The sequence below is a fragment of the Xenopus laevis genome, chromosome 7L (genome assembly GCF_017654675.1).
Source record: "Xenopus laevis strain J_2021 chromosome 7L, Xenopus_laevis_v10.1, whole genome shotgun sequence".
Lineage (NCBI taxonomy): Eukaryota > Metazoa > Chordata > Amphibia > Anura > Pipidae > Xenopus > Xenopus laevis.
Genome location: NC_054383.1, coordinates 14758024 through 14777224, shown reverse-complemented (window position 1 = coordinate 14777224; position 19201 = coordinate 14758024). Strand labels below are relative to the sequence as shown.

The following is a 19201-nucleotide window of genomic DNA, read 5'->3' as shown; positions in this document are numbered from 1 at the left end:
CATTGGCCAGGGGAACTTGTTTGCCAATGCCAAAATGAAGGCAGATCAGCTCTTACTGTGAGCAGGTCTTCAGAAACTAAAATTATTACCTTGTTGAGGAAAAAATGTATATATATATATATATATATATATATATATATATATATATATATATATATATATATATATATATATATATAATCCAAAAAATATAAAACTGCACTCCAAGGTCTTGAAATAGTGAAAATAGTGGAAAGTTTATTTCAACGTTTCGGCACACTGACGGCCCGGGTCAGTGTGCCGAAACGTTGAAATAAACTTTCCACTATTTTCACTATTTCAAGTCCTTGGAGTGCGGTTTTATATTTTCTGGTTTATTATACTATGCTATAACCAGCACCCAGGCAGTTGCTTGTATTGCGAGTGCACCACTATAGACTCTCTCTCTCTCTCTATATGAACTATAAATTTTAGGGATGCACCGAATCCAGGATTCGGTTTTTTTCAGCAGGATTCGGCCGAATCCTTCTGTCCGGCCATACCAAATCCTAATTTGCAAAACAAGGAAGTAAAAAATGTTTTTCCCTTCCCACCCCTTTAATGGCAGATTTATCAAGGGTCGAATTTCGAAGTACAAAAAACTTTGAAATTCGACAATTGAATTGAAAAACGTTGAATTCGAATATCGAATTCGAAGTTTATTCACTGAATTTGGCAATCCTACGATCGAATAAAAATCGTTCGAACGATTAAATCGCTCAAATCGAAAAAGATTTTAGCGTATGATCAAAGGATTTTTATTCGATGTGCAAAGACTTTAAAAAAGTTTGTAGAAGGTCCCCATAGGCTAACATAGCACTTCGGCAGGTTTAATTTGGCGAAGTATTGAAGTCGAAGTTTTTTTAAAGAGACAGTACTTTGATTATCAAATGGTCGAATACTCAAACAATTTTTACTTCGAATTGAAGTAAATTCGAAGTCGTAGTATCCTATTCGATAGTCGAAGTATCCAAAAAATGACTTCGAATCTTTTTATTTCGAAAATTCCCTTGAATTTACTTCGACCCTTGATAATTCTGCCCCTTAGTGTAATTAATGTCTAGAGGAAAGTCACTTCGACGTACATGCGCCTTCATTAGGGAATAACAATGTAACGGCCCTACATTCCACACCCACCAAATAGCTTAGCTCAGGCAACTTTATTCCACAGTCAGATCATCAGCTATTGAAGCAATGCAAGATTTTCCTACTAACACGCTCGCACTGTACCATGGGAAACTATGAGGTAACCTCCGCCCCTTACGAGCTGACGTAGTTAACCCGCCTCTTCCGGCGTCAGCTTTGTTAGTCCAATGAGAGAAGAGATGATATTTTGAAACAAACCAATCACAAATTCTCTTGTTGAGCGGCGCGGCAGAGCGGGTTTGCGTGAGGGGAATTTGAAGTGAAGGCCGGATAAAAGGAAAATAAGCCGGTGGCGGAGAGAAGGTGAGAGGAGGCGATTGTTTGTGTGGGGGGAAAGTGGAGGGTAACGGGGGTTCTGGTGATTTGGCTGGTGAGACGCGCATGGTGGTGTTGTATGTGCCAGTGATCTCCATGCTTCCCGCATGTCCCTTATTTGTGCCTTCGGGTTCCCAAAAATCGCTGGACATGGTGGCAGATACAATACTCTCGTGTTTATAGGATTAGTGACTTCAATTTAGGACCGGCCTTTGTTTAGCGGGTGTTCGTGTTACCGGTTAGGGGGTAGAACACGTTCCATTCCCAGTCTGTTTCGCTAATAACACTTTCCCCCCGCCCCGTTTCTTATCCATGGCTCTCTGACAACTACACTACCCAGAATGCTTTGCTGCTATATTCTATATGGCGGGATGCTGGGAGTTGTAGTTTGGGCCAGGGATATTGTAGTCCATTGTGAGAAGCCGTTCATTGTGCGTCTATATGATCTGCCAATTAGCCTTGTGTTGCCTGTGGTCCACTCAGGGCCGGGCCAAGGTATTTTGGAACCCTAGGCAAGTGCTTCAGTCAGTGCCACCCCCACCTGGTCTTGCATTTCCCACCTTACCATTCATATTGTCCCCTGTACCTGAGCCAGCAGCCATCATGTTGCCCCTGTACCTTTGCCAATGGCAGTCAATCCCTCTGATTGCTCCCAAGGCCATAATCTGTACCTGTGAGTGCATAAGACAAAACATCCATCATATTGTTACCTCCTCCAATCTGTACCTGTCCCAGCGGCAGCCAAAAAAATCCATATTGCCCCTAATTTGTATCTGTGCCAGCAGGAGGCAGAAATCCATCATATTGCCCCAAACATCTGTGTACCTGTGCCAACAGCCACCATATTGCCCCCATGTACCTCCAGCAGCAGCCAATCCCTCATATTGCCCCCCTGTGCCAGCAGCAGCCACAAAATCCACAATATTGGCCCCAAATATGTACCTGTGCCAACAGGAGCCAAATTCCATCATATTGGCCCCAAATATGTGCCTGTGCCAGTAGGAGCCAAAAGCCTACAATATTGTCCCAAACATCTGTGTACCTGTGCCAACAGCCACCATATTGCCCCATGTACCTGAGCCAGCAGCAGCCAATCCCTCATATTGCCCCCAATCTGTACCTGTGCCAGCAGCAGCCACAAAATCCACAATATTGGCCCCAAATATGTACTTGTGCCAACAGGAGCCAAAATCCATCATATTGGCCCCAAATATGTACTTGTGTACCAGCAGCTGCCAAGAGGGAGGTAGGGAGTGCTTTTGCCCTTATGAATCACGGACAAGAGGGGGTTGGAACAGGCAGTTTATAAAATTGAAAAACTATTAAAGGCCAAGCAAACCAGGATTTAAAAAAAAAGAAAAAACATTCCCCTTAAAAGTGTGCCCTAAGTGCGCGCCTACTCTGCCTACCTCTAATTCCGGCCCTGGGTCCACAGTGGCTAACAGTCTATAACATGAAGATATAGTGAGTCCTTGCCTATCTGTAACCTACAGGTATAGGATCCCTTATCTGGGAACCAGATATCGAGCAAGCTCAGAATTACGGAATGGCTGCCTTCCATAGACTCAATTTTATCCAAATAATCCAAATTATTAAAAATGATTTCCTTTTTATCTGTAATAATAAAACAGTAGCTTGTACTTGATCCCAACTAAGATATAATTAATCCTTATTGGAAGCAAAACCAGTCTATTGGGTTTATTTAACGTTTAAATTAATTTCTAGTAGACTTAAGGCATGAAGACCCAAATTACGGAAAGATCCTTTATTGGAAAACCCCAGGTCCTGAGCATTCTGCATAACTGGTCACATACCTGTAGTATCTAGCAAGTCGAGCTTTCACTTGCATTAAAGGGGTGGTTCACCCTTAAGGTAACTCTCTTCTGTTATAGAACGGCCGATTCTAAGCAACTTTTCAATTGGTTTTCATTATTTATTTTTTATAGTTATTTGCCTTTTTCTTCTGACTCTTTGCAGCTTTCAAATGGGTGTAGCTGACTCCCTTCTAAAAAAACAAATGCTCTGTAAGGCTACAAATGTATTGTTATTGCTACATTTTGTTACTCATCTTTCTATTCAAGCCTCTTCGTATTTCAGTCTCTTATTCAAATCAATGCATGGTTGCTAGAGTAATTTGGACCCTAGTTACCAGATTGCTTAATATGCAAATAGAAGAGCTGCTGAATAAAAAGCTAAATAACTCAAAAACCACAAATAATAATAATAAATGAAAACCAATTGCAAATTGTCTCAGAATATCGCTCTCTACATCATAAAAAGTTATCTCAAAGGGGAACAATCACTTTAAATTCCTTGACCAGGAGCAGCACAGCATCCCCTCCTGTAATTTTTAAAGGGGCAGTTCACCTTTAACATAACTTTAATATTGAAGTAAGAGATAAATTGGCTGTATATTTTTAGGGTTGCTTAAATTGTAGCAAAACCTGTGCATGATTTAAAGACACTCGAGGTCTGATTTAATGTGGCCAAGCTGTCTACTCAGATCACTATGCGCACAGCTAGCTTGGGGTTGTTTAAAAATAGAGAACTTACCCAGGGTCATTAAGTCATCACCATTCACAATTCCAAGTGAAAAAATAGGGTTATTGGTCCATTTTTAGTTTTATTAGCCCACATATAAAGCATAGGTTTTGTTATTTGTATTTAAAATGCTGTTGCACGATCATTCTTTGCATGGACGTTGCAGTGAAGCATCTGCTACTGACGTCTTCCCTCTCCCAAGCGCAAGTAAGGTGCCACCTTCTACATCACACAGGGTGTTTTGTCATCTACGCCATTTATCGCAGCATTTAATACACTACCCACAATGGCTCCACACCTAAGAATCCAATATGAAGTATGATTGAGTACAGCCTGCAATGATTTCAAGGGGGTCACTTGCATTTTAATTCTTTCTTTTTTCTGCCTCTTTCCAGTTTTCACATGGCAGTCATTGTCCCTGGAACCCAAAAATCTATTGCTCTGGCAGGCTGTTTTATTATCTTTCATTTCAGGCCCTCTCCTATTCATCTTCTAGTCTGTCTCTTTCAATCCTCTGCCTAGTTGCTAGGGTAAAGCATAACCTAGCAATCTGCTTCTGAAATTCCAGCTTCTATATAAAAATGTAAATAATTCATAGACAAAATGGAGACCAATTGCAATTTGTCTCAGACAGACGCTATCCACATCGTACCAAGGCCTAAATTAAAGGTGAAATACAGTGATGATAGTATCCCTTTAATATTTAGATGCCATTTGTTGTTCAATGAGTTGAGCATAGCACTGTCTGTTTCACTTTTATTATTGTGTATGTTTCTTCATTTGTGTATTGCCATCCATGTACACAGCCCTTGACTCTTGCTTAGTGTCCGGTTAAGTGTGTGGATGCAGTGAGAGGAGAGTCAGAAGGAAGAGACATATAATAAAAGCCTCAGTGTTGAGCTAACAAGCATCCCGATGAACACTCAAACTGATGTAAGTTCTACTTCATTAGATTTACCTTTTAGTTCTCTGTGCAGTTAACCTTTATAAATACATACTTATATTTTGCTGTTAAACTTTGTAACACAATTCTAATTTATCCATAGTTTCTGTTCAGCTAGATCGATTGCAATTCATTCTTAAGCTTCACATGTTGTGTTTAGTTTGTGTGCATGCAACATTGTTTCATTCTGTAGCCCCCCCAGCAGTGTCATTAAAGGGGCGGTTCACCTTCCAACACTCGTTTTAGATAGTTCACCAGAAAGACTTTTTCCATTTACTTTCTATTTTCTATGTGCCCATTTTTCTTTATATTTAAGTGTAATTTTTCACCTCTCTGAAGCAACTCTGGGAGGGGGTCGCGACCCTGTAAACTGTTCTAAATTGATACATTTAGTTGAGCCATTTCTTATCTTTGTCCCTGCTGAGTGGAATCAATGAGTTTCATTACAGGCAGCTGTTAGAATTGATACAATAGTTGCTAATACTCCAGAGATGCTGTTGAGAAAAGTATCAACTAAATGTTGCAAAATTGTAACCATGCAGAATCTGCACCTGAATTACTGAACCCCCAGATTCAAACACCAGAGACATGAACCTTAAAGGGATCCTGTTATCGGAAAACATGTTTTTGGTTTTTTTTCAAAACGCATCAGTTAATAGTGCTACTCCAGCAGAATTCTGCACTGAAATCCATTTCTCAAAAGAGCAAACAGATTTTTTTATATTCAATTTTGAAATCTGACATGGAGCTAGACATTTTGTCAATTTCCCAGCTGCCCCTGGTCATGTGACTTGTGCCTGCACTTTAGGAGAGAAATGCTTTCTGGCAGGCTGCTGTTTTTCCTTCTCAATGTAACTGAATGTGTCTCAGTGGGACATGGGTTTTTACTATTGAGTGTTGTTCTTAGATCTACCAGGCAGCTGTTATCTTGTGTTAGGGAGCTGTTATCTGGTTACCTTCCCATTGTTCTTTTGTTTGGCTGCTGGGGGGGGGAAGGAAGGGGGGTGATATCACTCCAACTTGCAGTACAGCAGTAAATTGAAGTTTATCAGAGCACAAGAGCACTTGGGGCAGCTGGGAAATTGACAATATGTCTAGCCCCATGTCAGATTTCAAAATTGAATATAAAAAAATTTGCTCTTTTGAGAAAGGATTTCGGTGCAGAATTCTGCTGGAGCAGCACTATTAACTGATGCATTTTGGAAAAAAAAGTTTTTTTCCCATGACAGTATCCCTTTAAACTTAGGCTGTAGTGCTTTACTTTATACTTCTCTATAGGACATAGTGACAGGCATATAGGGGCATTTCCACTGTCCTACTTTTTGGCCTTATAACAATCAAAACAAAGCCTGCCATACAAGTAGTCATCGCATTATTTGCGATTGTTTGCTAAAAACCAGGTGTAAAGGGGACCAGTCACCCAAAAACTATAATAAAATTCCTCTTCAATTTCAACATGGAACCCAAATTCTTTATTAAAACATACATATCTGTCATAAACTCATTTGGTAATCTCTGCTGTCTTCCCCACCTCTGTCTCAGGCATGGAAGTCACCTTCTATCCTGCACTTATTTAATGCCACTGCACTCCTCATATACTCAGTCTCTCCTCGTGGTCTATAATTATATAGCCCAGTGGTACCCAAAAGGTAGATCGGGATCTACCAGTATATCTTTAGCTGGTGATCAGTAGATCTCAAGAAGCTGTCCATAAACAGCTTGTCTAAATCCCCCTTCTGTTTCATTCTTTTCATTAAGATATTTATTACAGTTCATTTATTAAATAAATAGTTTTTCTTTAAGCATAGCAATATACATTTGCTCATACATCAATATAATAAAGTAATATTTTCAATGGAATAGAATGCTAACAATGCTTTTATTGATGTAGATTATAATGGGGCAACATCACTAAAAATAGACCCCTCATTAGTAAAGTATGGGTACTCCTGGTATAGCCTGTTCATGTGCATCGAATCCCTTATTCTGGCACATACACAAAATTTGGGGGTGCCAAAGAAGGGTTTGTTCCCCCTTCCAACAATTTTTCAGTTCAGTTTTTTGGATAGTTCACCAGATAGGCTTTTTTTTTCATTTACTTACTATTCTCTGTTTTTGATCTTTTTTTGTAATATTAAGTGTAAAGGGGAACTATTGCGGCACTGAAAATCTAATATAAGCTTCAGCACACTGAAATAAGAAACTTGCTAAATACAATCAATTAAAAAATTCTGTACCGTACTGAAGTAATCAAGTTTATGTTCAGCATCTGTTTCTCTTCATTCTTTCTTCAGGTGACAGATGAATGATCCAATGTATCTTGTAGGGAGGGTGCTCCTTTTGGTTAGATGTATTAGAGCTCACTCTTAAAATCAGCAAAAATTGTCTCTCCACATGCAGAATTTCTGCAAAAGGCAGTTATTTTGTTAGATTTTGTTTGCTCTAATTCATCTGCTAGGAAAGGAATCCCCCCCCCTATAAGATATATATTAAATCATTTATCTGACACCCAACTGCTACAAGAAGACAGAATGAAGAGAAACAGATGCTGGGAGAGGAATAGTGAATATAAACTTGATTTTTTTCAGAAACAATGCAGATTTCTTAATTGATTGTATTTGAAAAGTTCCTTACTTCAGTATGAGGAAGCTTATATTAAATTCATTTTCCCTTTTAAAGAGATACTGTCATGGGAAAAACATTTTTTTCCAAAATGAATCAGTTAATAGTGCTGCTCCAGCAGAATTCCGCACTGAAATCCATTTCTCAAAAGAGCAAACAGATTTTTTTATATTCAATTTTGAAATCTGACATGGGGCTAGACATATTGTCAATTTCCCAGCTGCCCCAAGTCATGTGACTTGTGCTCTGATAAACTTCAATCACTCTTTACTGCTGTACTGCAAGTTGTAGTGATATCACCCCCTCCCTTTCCCCCCCAGCAGCCAAACAAAAGAACAATGGGAAGGTAACCAGATAGCAGCTCCCTAACACAAGATAACAGCTGCCTGGTAGATCTAAGAACAACACTCAATAGTAAAAACCCATGTCCCACTGAGACACATTAAGTTACATTGAGAAGGAAAAACCGCAGCCTGCCAGAAAGCATTTCTCTCCTAAAGTGCAGGCACAAGTCACATGACCAGGGGCGGCTGGGAAATTGACAAAATGTCTAGCCCCATGTCAGATTTCAAAATTGAATATAAAAAAATCTGTTTGCTCTTTTGAGAAATGGATTTCAGTGCAGAATTCTGCTGGAGTATCCCTATTAACTGATGTGTTTTGAAAAAAACATGTTTTCAGATGACAGGATCCCTTTAAAGTCTGCTCACGGGGGAAAAAAAATGTTGGTGACCGTTACCCTTTAATGGATTCTATTTACATATTTGGGGTTTGGAACTATTCTCTCCTAGTGTGACTGTCCCTTTTTGGTTCTATCTCCATTCTGGAGGCTTTCAGAGGATGGATTCTATGTTCATCCACCAGCATAATATGCCACTGGTTCTTCATGGTTACCTGCCCATCCTGATGCCACCAAGTCTGCTGGTCTCCTACTAGCTTTTTCCTTTGCCTTTAATTATTTTCAATGAAGATTTATACTGCCCTCCTTATTTTATCAGATAAAATATTCTTATAAACGGTGCCTATTTACCCTTGGTTACAGTTAAGTGATCTAGTAACCAGCTAAAATCCGTATAATAATCCTTTGCTGTTTAGTGCAATTAGCAGCAGATCCCTGGCAGAGCAGGGTTAATTGACATGGGCCTGTTTATGCAGGCTGGTTTTGTGGAGGCGAATCTGTGAAATTAAATTTGCTCCAAGCCACTGGCATATTTTTATTTAAACGTCTGTAGTATATAATTACTTTATTGATCTGAGAGGAAATGAGCTGCGTTAGTGGGCTTTTCTTTATTTTATTAGTGGCTTCATAGAGGCCTGTGTTTAGGAAAGACATATGTCTTGTTTAAACCAATCTTCGTTTCTGGTAATTTAGCAGGTTAAAATACTTAGTAATTAGTGACAGATCTTGTTACAGAGAAGACATTCCTTATTCATTTATTAATATAGTTGCCACTAGAACAGGCTTCATTAGGAAGAAAAAAAAACTCCCATTGATTAGCTGCATCTTTCTAAGAAAGCAATACAGAGACCATACAATTTGCATGTCTGTGAGCTCAAGGTACTTTTAGTCACATTTACATGGAAGTCTTATTTCTAATGGTATGATCACAGCAGAGCTTTTTACCTCTGTTTAATACCAGTGTAGAAGAAAAAAAAAGCAACCAGTAATGCTCTGTTGCTTATGACAATTTCTCTGCTCCTTCAGCAGACTTTAAAGTCTATTCTAGAAGATGCTTGATTCAATTTTATATTGAATTTTGCCTGCTACACAAATAACATGCTGGAGCTGCTCTATCACTGTGCATGGAAAAGCAATAATGGCAAATGTGGAATTGTGAGCTGGCAGTTTCTTGGACCTTACTTGGAAACAAGAGCCTCCTTGAATATATCTTATTAGCCTGTAAGGGACCCCTGATCCAATTATTTGTCTCCAAGTCCCACAACTGGATCAGCCCAAATCGGCACATCCAACTGGGTGGGCAAAGCTGTGCTTGTTTCTGATACTGTTTGTGGCACAACATTGCAAATTGATTGTTTGCCATTCAAATAAATAACATTTTGGCTATACAGGTATGTGGTCCATTATCCGGAAACCGTTATCCAGAAAGCTCCTAGTTACGAAATGGGTGTCTCCCATAGACTCCATTTTATCTAAATAATCCAAATTTTTATAAATGATTTCCTTTATCTCTTTAATAAAACAGTACCTTGTACTTGATCCAAGCTATTGGGTTTATTTAATGAGTTTCTAGTAGATTTAAGGTATTAAGATCAAAATTAAGGATCCTTTATCCGGAAAAACCCAAGTCCTGAGCATTCTGGATAACGGATCCCATACCTCGATTTGTTTTTAATGCTTTTGACTGAATGTATAAGAGAGAGAGAGTGCCTGGGAACTGTTAAGTCTTTATTTTTAATCGGATTCCCTTTCTGTTGTTCATTTCTTTAGATGACCGGGTCAAATGAGTTTAAGCTGAACCAAGCACCCGAAGATGGGATTTCTGCTGTCAAGTTCAGTCCAAACACCTCCCAGTTTTTGCTGGTCTCCTCTTGGGACTCATCTGTGCGCCTGTATGATGTTCCTGCAAACACAATGAGACTTAAATACCAGCATGCTGGACCAGTCCTGGACTGTGCTTTTTATGTAAGCATTACTTTTGTGTTCCTGATGTGCAACTTGTGAAAATAATGTGAGGACATGACTGCACATCTTTGTTTTAAAAGCAGAAAACATTTCATGTCCTGCTACCGATAGCGTTTCACTTAATGATCCCATGAATTCTATGTAGCATTTAATCAGAATCTCTTTTTAGGATCCAACCCATGCCTGGAGCGGAGGATTGGACCACCAATTAAAAATGCACGATTTAAACACAGATGGAGGTATGTAGCAGTTCACATATTCTTTAATGTTTCTATTTTTTTTCCTGCAGGGGCTTGTCTTCAGTATGGCACAATGCTGAAAGTAGTATTGCACCCACACCACCCTTAGTGCTTGCTTCTACTGGAGGCATCGCCTCACCTTTATTTTAATATACACAGAGGCTATTGTCCCCACTGCAAATGTAGGGACTCTCTCCCTACTATACCTGCTATCCCACAGTCACACTCCCTTCCCAGAGACTATTATCCCACTGTTTCTATAGGCACCATCTCTCCCTACTATACCTGCTATCCCACAGTCACACTCCCTTCCCAGAGACTATTATCCACTGTTACTATAGGCACCATCTCTCCCTACTATATCTGCTTCCCAGAGACTATTATCCCACTGTTACTATAGACACCATGTCTCCCTACTATACCTGCTATCCCACAGTCACACTCCCTTCCCAGAGACTATTATCCACTGTTACTATAGGCACCATCTCTCCCTACTATACCTGCTATCCCACAGTCCCTTCCCAGAGACTATTATCCACTGTTACTATAGGCACCATCTCTCCCTACTATACCTGCTATCCCACAGTCCCTTCCCAGAGACTATTATCCACTGTTACTATATGCACCATCTCTCCCTACTATACCTGCTATCCCACAGTCATACTCCCTTCCCAGAGACTATTATCCCACTGTTACTATAGGCACCATCTCTCCCTACTATACCTGCTATCCCACAGTGTCACTCCCTTCCCAGAGACTATTATCCCACTGTTACTATAGGCACCATCTCTCCCTACTATACCTGCTATCCCACAGTCACGCTCCCTTCCCAGAGACTATTATCCACTGTTACTATAGGCACCATCTCTCCCTACTATAACTGCTATCCCACAGTCACACTCCCTTCCCAGAGACTATTATCCACTGTTTCTATAGGCACCATCTCTCCCTACTATACCTGCTATCCCACAGTCACACTCCCTTCCCAGAGACTATTATCCACTGTTACTATAGGCACCATCTCTCCCTACTATACCTGCTATCCCACAGTCACACTCCCTTCCCAGAGACTATTATCCCCACTGTTATTATAGGCACCATCTCTCCCTACTATACCTGCTATCCCACACTCCCTTCCCAGAAGCTATTATGCTATACCAACTTTTCATGGCTCTTGGTTTGGCTAGCAGTGCAGCAATGCTTTTTACTAGACATTCAGACTTGCCCTTGTACACAACTTTGCTTTTAACTATTGTTACTATTTTTTATACCTATGGTTTGTGTTTATTTTATTTCTGTGTAGACACTGTGGTTGGGAGTCATGATGCTCCCATTCGATGTGTGGAATACTGTCCAGAGGTGAATGTAATTGTGACCGGCAGCTGGGATCAAACCGTGAAGCTATGGGACCCAAGGACTCCTTGCAATGCAGGGACCTTCTCTCAGCCGGATAAGGTCTGTAATTATTAACACTAATAGTTGTGATCTACATAAGTACAAAGTTTCAGTTTGTCGATTCTGTTGAGTTCCTTTATATTTGCTGCTACAGTGTCTGCTTTAGTGATCACCTAAAACTCTTTTCAGACCTCACATAAGATTGAGGTGCTTACATTTATTACATTCTTTTCTCGTTCATATTTTCCACTAAGTTATTGTGTCAATATAGAGCAGGAAACCCATCTCCTTCCACTAAATCAACAGAACACTTCTGTGCCTGTGCTTCCTCTTAAATATACCGGCCAGTTTGGAGCCATCATTATAGGTCTTGCACTCTTTCTAAATGGCCATCATTTTTACCCCATCACGACTGAATCTACTTCTGGCGAGACCTTTGTGCGGAGCAGAATAATTGCATTGTTTCTTGGTTTGATTTATGGATGTATGTGGCCAGTAAAAGGCCATGATGAATAGCTGACAGAACAGCATATAATAGACGGCCACTGGGAAGCCGCCTACTGATTGGCTCAGACAGCTGGGCATGTCAGGGTTTTTTTCTTTAATTTTTTCTTTCCATACTCCTGATAAATGTGTCCACCCAGTCGCAGCATGACACGCTGGTTTGGGGTGATTGATGAGACTGCTGGATAGAAAGACTACTTCCAATCCAGGTGTGACACCAGTTTGTAAAGAAGATTTAGGATTTTCAGTGCCGCCAATGAGATTTTTATTAGGATTTTTCCTTCATGTGTACTATAGTTGCCGTATGTCTTGGTAATGGTGGCAGACGCCATACCTGTGGCAGTATTGTAAAGCGGCTAGCATCGCTACATTCATTCATTTTTTTTAGCTTGTGTGCTGATATCATGTCCCTTCTCTGTCTTCAGCTGCGTGCTTTAATGTTTTGTTAGAGGATTTTTTCATTATCTATTTATTTTTTTTAAAGGTTAATTTTTATTGATTTTACAAAACCAAAACAAGCACAAAACCACAATGTTGGTAGTGTTTAGGGATACTGCATGTGATGTTAGGTTAAGCTTAAAGTCGCCATAGACGTAGATATTCGCTTGTTTGTCGCCAAACAAGAGGGTCACTCCCCGATAGAATGGATGTATATGGGCGGTCGGAGCATAGATGCACAGATGCGGCCACGATCCGACCGGATTTTTTAACCTGCCCAATCGAGATGTGCCCTACTTTCGGCCAGATATCGGGGAGATCGGGGGAAGCCCGTCGGATGACCCCACACACCTTCCAATAAGCTGCTGACTCGGTTTTCATTATTCAAGTAATCAGAGGTAGTATTATATAGCATATCACAACAGTTTTATAGGTATCAGTTATTCATCAAGGGAGTCTTATTCGGACCAGTCCCCCCAAATTTTTTTCAAATTTGCCCTCGCGTTTCGTAAGTTAGTTTTACTAGGGGGGTAGCTCCATCAATTAGGTGTCTCCAGAAAGTCACGGACGGGTGAGTTCCTCCCATCCAGTGCATGATCACTGTTTTTTTTTTTTTTTTTTTTGCATAGAACACAAGTGTTTGCAATCGAACTCTGGCCGCAGTGCTGAAAATTCATGCAGCAGTCCTCTTGCCAAATTTCTTTAGCTTGAGAGGCAGCATACAAGTTTGGTGGATGAATTTGTATTGCATGAGGCTGTCCTTTTGTTGATATTAGAAATTTGTAGGCATTTTTTGTGGCTTCCTCTACTTTGTCACGTTCAAGTCCTGGGATAACTTGAGTCCACAGGAGGTAGGCTCGATCAAAGGGTGGCTTGATTGCTCCCATAATTCCTCTATATAGCTTATACAGGAGTTTGGCTGGGGATGGGGATGAAAGGGCATCTTCTAGAGGTATTATGTCCATTGTGGGGGAGAAAGTATGAAACTGTGCATGAAAAGGCAATACCTACCATAATCTAGGCATAATTATTTAGACTGGCTGATAACATTGCTACATACAGGACATTGCCTTGTAAGTGCCTGACAAATTTGGACAGTGAATTCCCATCTGAAGCTCATACCTGCACTATTTGGTCGTTTTACATCTTTGGTTCTGGGGTTAGATGTGTCCTAGATGCCACAGACACAATGTGAGGATGTAATTGTACAGAAGTAGTCATCTTGAAATGAAAGTAGGAAAGGGGGACAACGCATTTCATTTCTTATAGGCACTTTGTAACATGGTTTTTTATTCTGCCACGGTTCCTAAAGAGGCAGTGGGTACCTTACTGTTTCTACTACTGTATTCCTTTGTGACCTAGGTGCTGCTCCGTTATATTGCAGGCTACTTATCCTTTTTTTAAATTTTTTTATTTTTTATTGTACATCGCCTTTGTCTGCCTGTAACTGTCAGGCAGGGATTTAAGGAACTTTTTGTGCTTTCTCAATTAGGTTTACACCCTGTCTGTGTCAGGGGACAGACTGATCGTGGGCACTGCTGGTCGTAGGGTTCTGGTGTGGGATCTTCGAAATATGGGCTATGTTCAGCAAAGGCGAGAATCTAGTCTAAAGTACCAAACGCGATGCATCAGGGCATTCCCAAATAAACAGGTAATAACCTTTACTCACTGCATGTGTGTTACTGGGATTTGATTTGTATACATTAAGCGCAAGTCCCTGTTGTAAAGCCAATAGAAGTGACTGCAGTTCTAAACACAATCTGAGGGTGAGAGAGAGCACCCCCTCTCTTTTTCACTTGCTTTTCAAACCTCAAGGCATCATGGTGTGAGTAATAAATAGCAAACCTCTTCATTCAAAAATTATACTTTAAATTCTAATACCCTCTGCACTGAAAGTTGTGTGTCCCTGGAGCTGACGTTGCGACCTAGTGTCTTAATTTTCTCCTTTTTTGTCGTACACAGGGATATGTACTGAGCTCCATTGAAGGCAGAGTTGCTGTCGAATACCTGGATCCAAGTTTGGAAGTCCAGAAGAAGAAATATGCTTTCAAGTGTCATCGACTGAAAGAGAACAACATTGAGCAAATTTACCCAGTCAATGCTGTGTCTTTCCACAATTTGCACAACACTTTTGCTACAGGTCAGTTTTGTCTGCCACCATATGAGCAAGCAGCAACCACCTCCTATGAATTTGCTTGTATTCTCTACTAAAAATAAAACTGAAAGGGGAACCATCGTAAAATGAAAATTTTAAAGGAAAACTATACCCCCAAAATGAACACTTAAGCAACAGATCGTTTACATCATATTAAGTGGCATATTAAAGAAGCTTACCAAACTGGTCTATATATTTAGTGGCATATTAAAGAAGCTTACCAAACTGGTCTATATATTTAGTGGCATATTAAAGAAGCTTACCAAACTGGTCTATATATTTAAGTAGATCTTGCCCTTTTACATCTTTCCTTGAGCCACCATTTTTTGATGGTCTGTGTGCTGCCTCAGAGATCACCTGACCAGAAATACTACAACTCTAACTGTAACAGGAAGAAATGTAGAAGCAAAAGACAGAACTGTCTGTTAATTGGCTCATGTGACCTAACAAGTATGGTTTGTTTGGTATGTTTGTGTGCACAGTGAATCGTACAATCCCAGGGGGCGGCCCTTATTTTTTAAAATGGCAATTTTCTATTTATGATTACCCAATGGAACATATTACTGAAAAAGTATATTATTATGAAAATGGTTTATTTACAGGAAGCAAGGTTTCACATATGAGCTGTTTTATGCAAAGTCTTTTTATAAAGACCTACATTGTTTTTCTTTAATCTAATCGTTATCATACTAAAATAAGAAACTTTCTAAATACATTCCGTTAAATATTCTGTTTCTTAAATAATCAAGTTTATGTTCACTATCCCTTTCTCTTGATTCTGTCTTCTTGCAGCAGTTGGGTCATTTACGGTTAGATCCAATATACCTTATGGGGGGGGCTTCCTTTCCTAGCAGATCTATTAGAGCTCACTCAAATAACTGATTCCAGTACAAACAAAATCTAACAAAATAACTGCCTTTTGCACAACTTCTGCATGTAGAGAGACAGAATTTCTGGTGATTTTAATGAGCTAGCTCTAATCCATCTTCTACTCAAAAGGAGCCCCCCCCTATAAGATATATTTGATCTGTCAATGAATATCTGACACCCAACTGCTGAAAGAAGAGAAACCGATGCTGAGAGAGGAATAGTGAATATAAACTTGATTATTTTAGAAACATTAAAGAATTTTTAATTGATTATATTTGGAAAAATTCTTATTTCAATATGCAGAAGATTCTATTAAATTTTAATTTTCACGATAGTTCCCCTTTAAGACATGGACATTTTTAATACAGGTGACTGGATTTGTGTGTTCCTCAAAGTTAACGGACACTGGCACAGACCCGGTGGAAAAACTAAAATCCATCAACTCTTGAACAGCTGTGTGTTGGAACACACAAATATCCACCACCTGGAAATTGCTTAAAGGAACAGTAACACCAAAAAATGTAAGTGTTTTAAAGTAATGAAAATATCATGTACTGTTGTCCTGCACTGGTAAAACTGATCTGTTTGCTTCAGAAACACTACTATAGTTCATATAAACAAGCTGCTGTGGAGCAATGGTGGAAATTGAAAAATGGCTATATGGCACAGGTTAAATAGTGGATAACAGATAACACCATTATGTCCTACAGAGTTTATCTGCTGTGTAACCTGAGCCTTTTCTCTTTTGAATGGCTGCCCCCATTGCTACACAGCAGCTTATTTATATAAACTATAGTAGTGTTTCTTAAGCAAACACATCAGTTTTACCAGTGCAGGGCAACACTGCATTATATTTTCATTACTTTAAAAAAATTTTTTGTGACGTTACTGTTCCTTTAAACCAGCACCCTTGCTTATACTAAGCATCATTTTCCAGGAGTATGAAAATTTATAGGGATACAGTAAGGTAAGGATGCACCGAATCCACTATTTTGGATTCGCGAGAGATACGGCCGAATACCGAACAGAATCCTAATTTGCATGTGCAAATTAGGGGTGGAAAGGGGAAAACATTTTTTACTTCCTTGTTTTGTGACAAAAAGTCACACATTTTCCCTCCCCACCCTAATTAACATATGCAAATTAATGTTCGGCTGGCCAGAAGGATTCGTCCGAATCCTCCTGAATCCTGGACGAATCCCGAACCGAATCTTGGATTCTGTGCATCCCTACAGTAAAGTAAAATTGCTCAGTAAAGTTCATGTTTAACATTATCTTAAAAACTTCTATGCAGGAGGCTCTGATGGTTTTGTCAACATTTGGGATCCCTTTAACAAAAAGCGCCTGTGCCAGTTCCATCGCTATCCCACAAGCATTGCTTCCCTGGCCTTCAGCAACGACGGCAGCACGCTGGCAATTGCCGCCTCCTACATGTATGAAATGGATGACATTGATCACCCCGAAGATGCTATCTACATACGGCAAGTGACAGACGCAGAGACAAAGCCCAAGTGAGGCAGCTTCACCTGCCTCCCCTCCCCAGCTCTGAGATTTTATTAATTTTCCCTTGGCTCATGAATAGTGTTATTGATGTCAAGGGGAGATAACCATGGCTGACTGTAGGGCTGGGGGAGATTTTATCACATCCTTCCAAGCTTTCAATATCCGTCAGTTGATAGACGTCTGACAGATAAAATTATGCTCAGTTGTTTTATACAGGAGCGCGTCGACCTCTTCTGCATTTTCGCCCTTTATTATTTCACCTGGAGAACTCCTTACTGTTGGCTTGCCCTTTATAATGGCAGTTGCGAAATTGACTGTCATTTACCATCTCACCTCCTTATTACTCGATTCTTACTAGTACATTTACATAATACAGGTTTTCAACGTCCACAAGCCTATGGATGGAAAAGAAGCTTTTCAGTAAATTTCCCATTTGCAAATCCCTCGTTTGGAGGTTAAACATATAAAAAGTCAAATCTATTTTACAGGGGGGAATTAGAGCGATTGAATTGAATGTGTGGAAGATGCAACTTAATTCCTCTACTGTAAATGGGCATTCCAAACATGACACCAGCTTTGGTTTTGCTTTGCAGATCCACTTGCTTAGACTGTTGTTTTTTTTTCATTTTTTTTTTTCTTCCTTTGGTTGGTCTATCGAAGTGGAACAGTCCCATCCCCATGTCTCCATACAGCCACATTCTATCACACTTTAAATGGACATTATCAACTCAATTTCAGCATGAGCGCAATCAATAGAGCTTCTTCTGAACATACATTATTTTTCACCTAATGTTTTTCTATTATCTTTGGTTTGACACTAAACAAGAAAATTAAACTGGTTTCATTTTAGCACTTCCTGGTCCTGCAAAGCACAGGAAAAGCTGATGGAACTTACCTGTCCACTGAGATGCCCTCTGATTAGGATTGCACAATGGCTGCTGAGAAGGGGGAAGGGTTGTTTCAAAAGTAAAAAGATCTGAACAACTTGACCTGTGTTTAAAAGGGGGGTTGGGAGAATGTTCAAATGAGTGCTTTAAAATGAAAAATAAATATAGATATTTTAAGTTAGGCAGAATGCATTTTCAAAACCAGTCCTATTTATAGAGATGCACCGGATCCACTATTTTGGATTGAGCCGAACCCCTGAATCCTTCGCGAAAGATTCGACCGAATACCGAATCCTAATGTGCATATGCTAATTAGGATTCGGTTCAGCCGAGCAGAAGGATTTGGCCGAATCATGCTGAAAAAGACCGAATCCTGGATTCGATGCATCCCTGCCTATTTATTGTGCTCATTTTTAGCAGTTTTTTTTTTAGGTCTATGTCTCTTTAAGAGGCTTTTGTATTACCCTGAGAAGTTTCTATAGCTTCATTTTTCACCTCTGGGGATTGGCCAATTTCTGTGCCAAATTCAAAGAAATGAAATCGGTTTTATATGAAATAAAACAAACTGCTTTCCCTCAGTATTTCAGCCACAGTAAACTCTCCAACACCTCTTTTTATATGTTTGGACTTTAACTTTTCTGTAGTCTTGTGTCTTAAACTTTGTCCTGTTTGTAGTATTTTGAGAGGAAACCCTACAAGACTGTGTTGCTCTGTTATAGAAAATGGATTTTGGTCTATTTGACCAGAGATTTGTAATAAAACATCTGTAAATACCTATGCTCTGCTAGTCCTCTTCTTTGTTACTGCTGATTTCATTGGCTGTTCGTATCCTAGTTTCTTATGGTTCGTATTGGGAATGCTTGCAGCATTCCAGGATTAGGTCTCCGTTACTGTAGATTAGTTCTTAATTGAGGAGTATTTCACCTGTAACTGCCTTTAGTGTAACATCTACAGGGCTATTCTGTGAGAATCTACAACTGG

The 19201-nt window shown here is 39.8% G+C and overlaps 1 protein-coding gene across 1 annotated transcript; it reads left to right on the top strand.

Annotated features, from left to right (window-relative positions):
• Window positions 1–1352: 1352 nt before the first annotated feature.
• Window positions 1353–18996, top strand: bub3.L (BUB3 mitotic checkpoint protein L homeolog; the record flags this gene model as incomplete). The annotated part of the gene is given in 8 exon segments (NM_001090299.1): window positions 1353–1467; window positions 4827–4953; window positions 10035–10229; window positions 10399–10468; window positions 11772–11923; window positions 14298–14456; window positions 14768–14945; window positions 17125–18996. Coding segments are annotated over 7 exon segments (993 nt in total). The 3' UTR covers window positions 17346–18996.
• Between the last annotated feature and the right edge of the window lie 205 nt (window positions 18997–19201).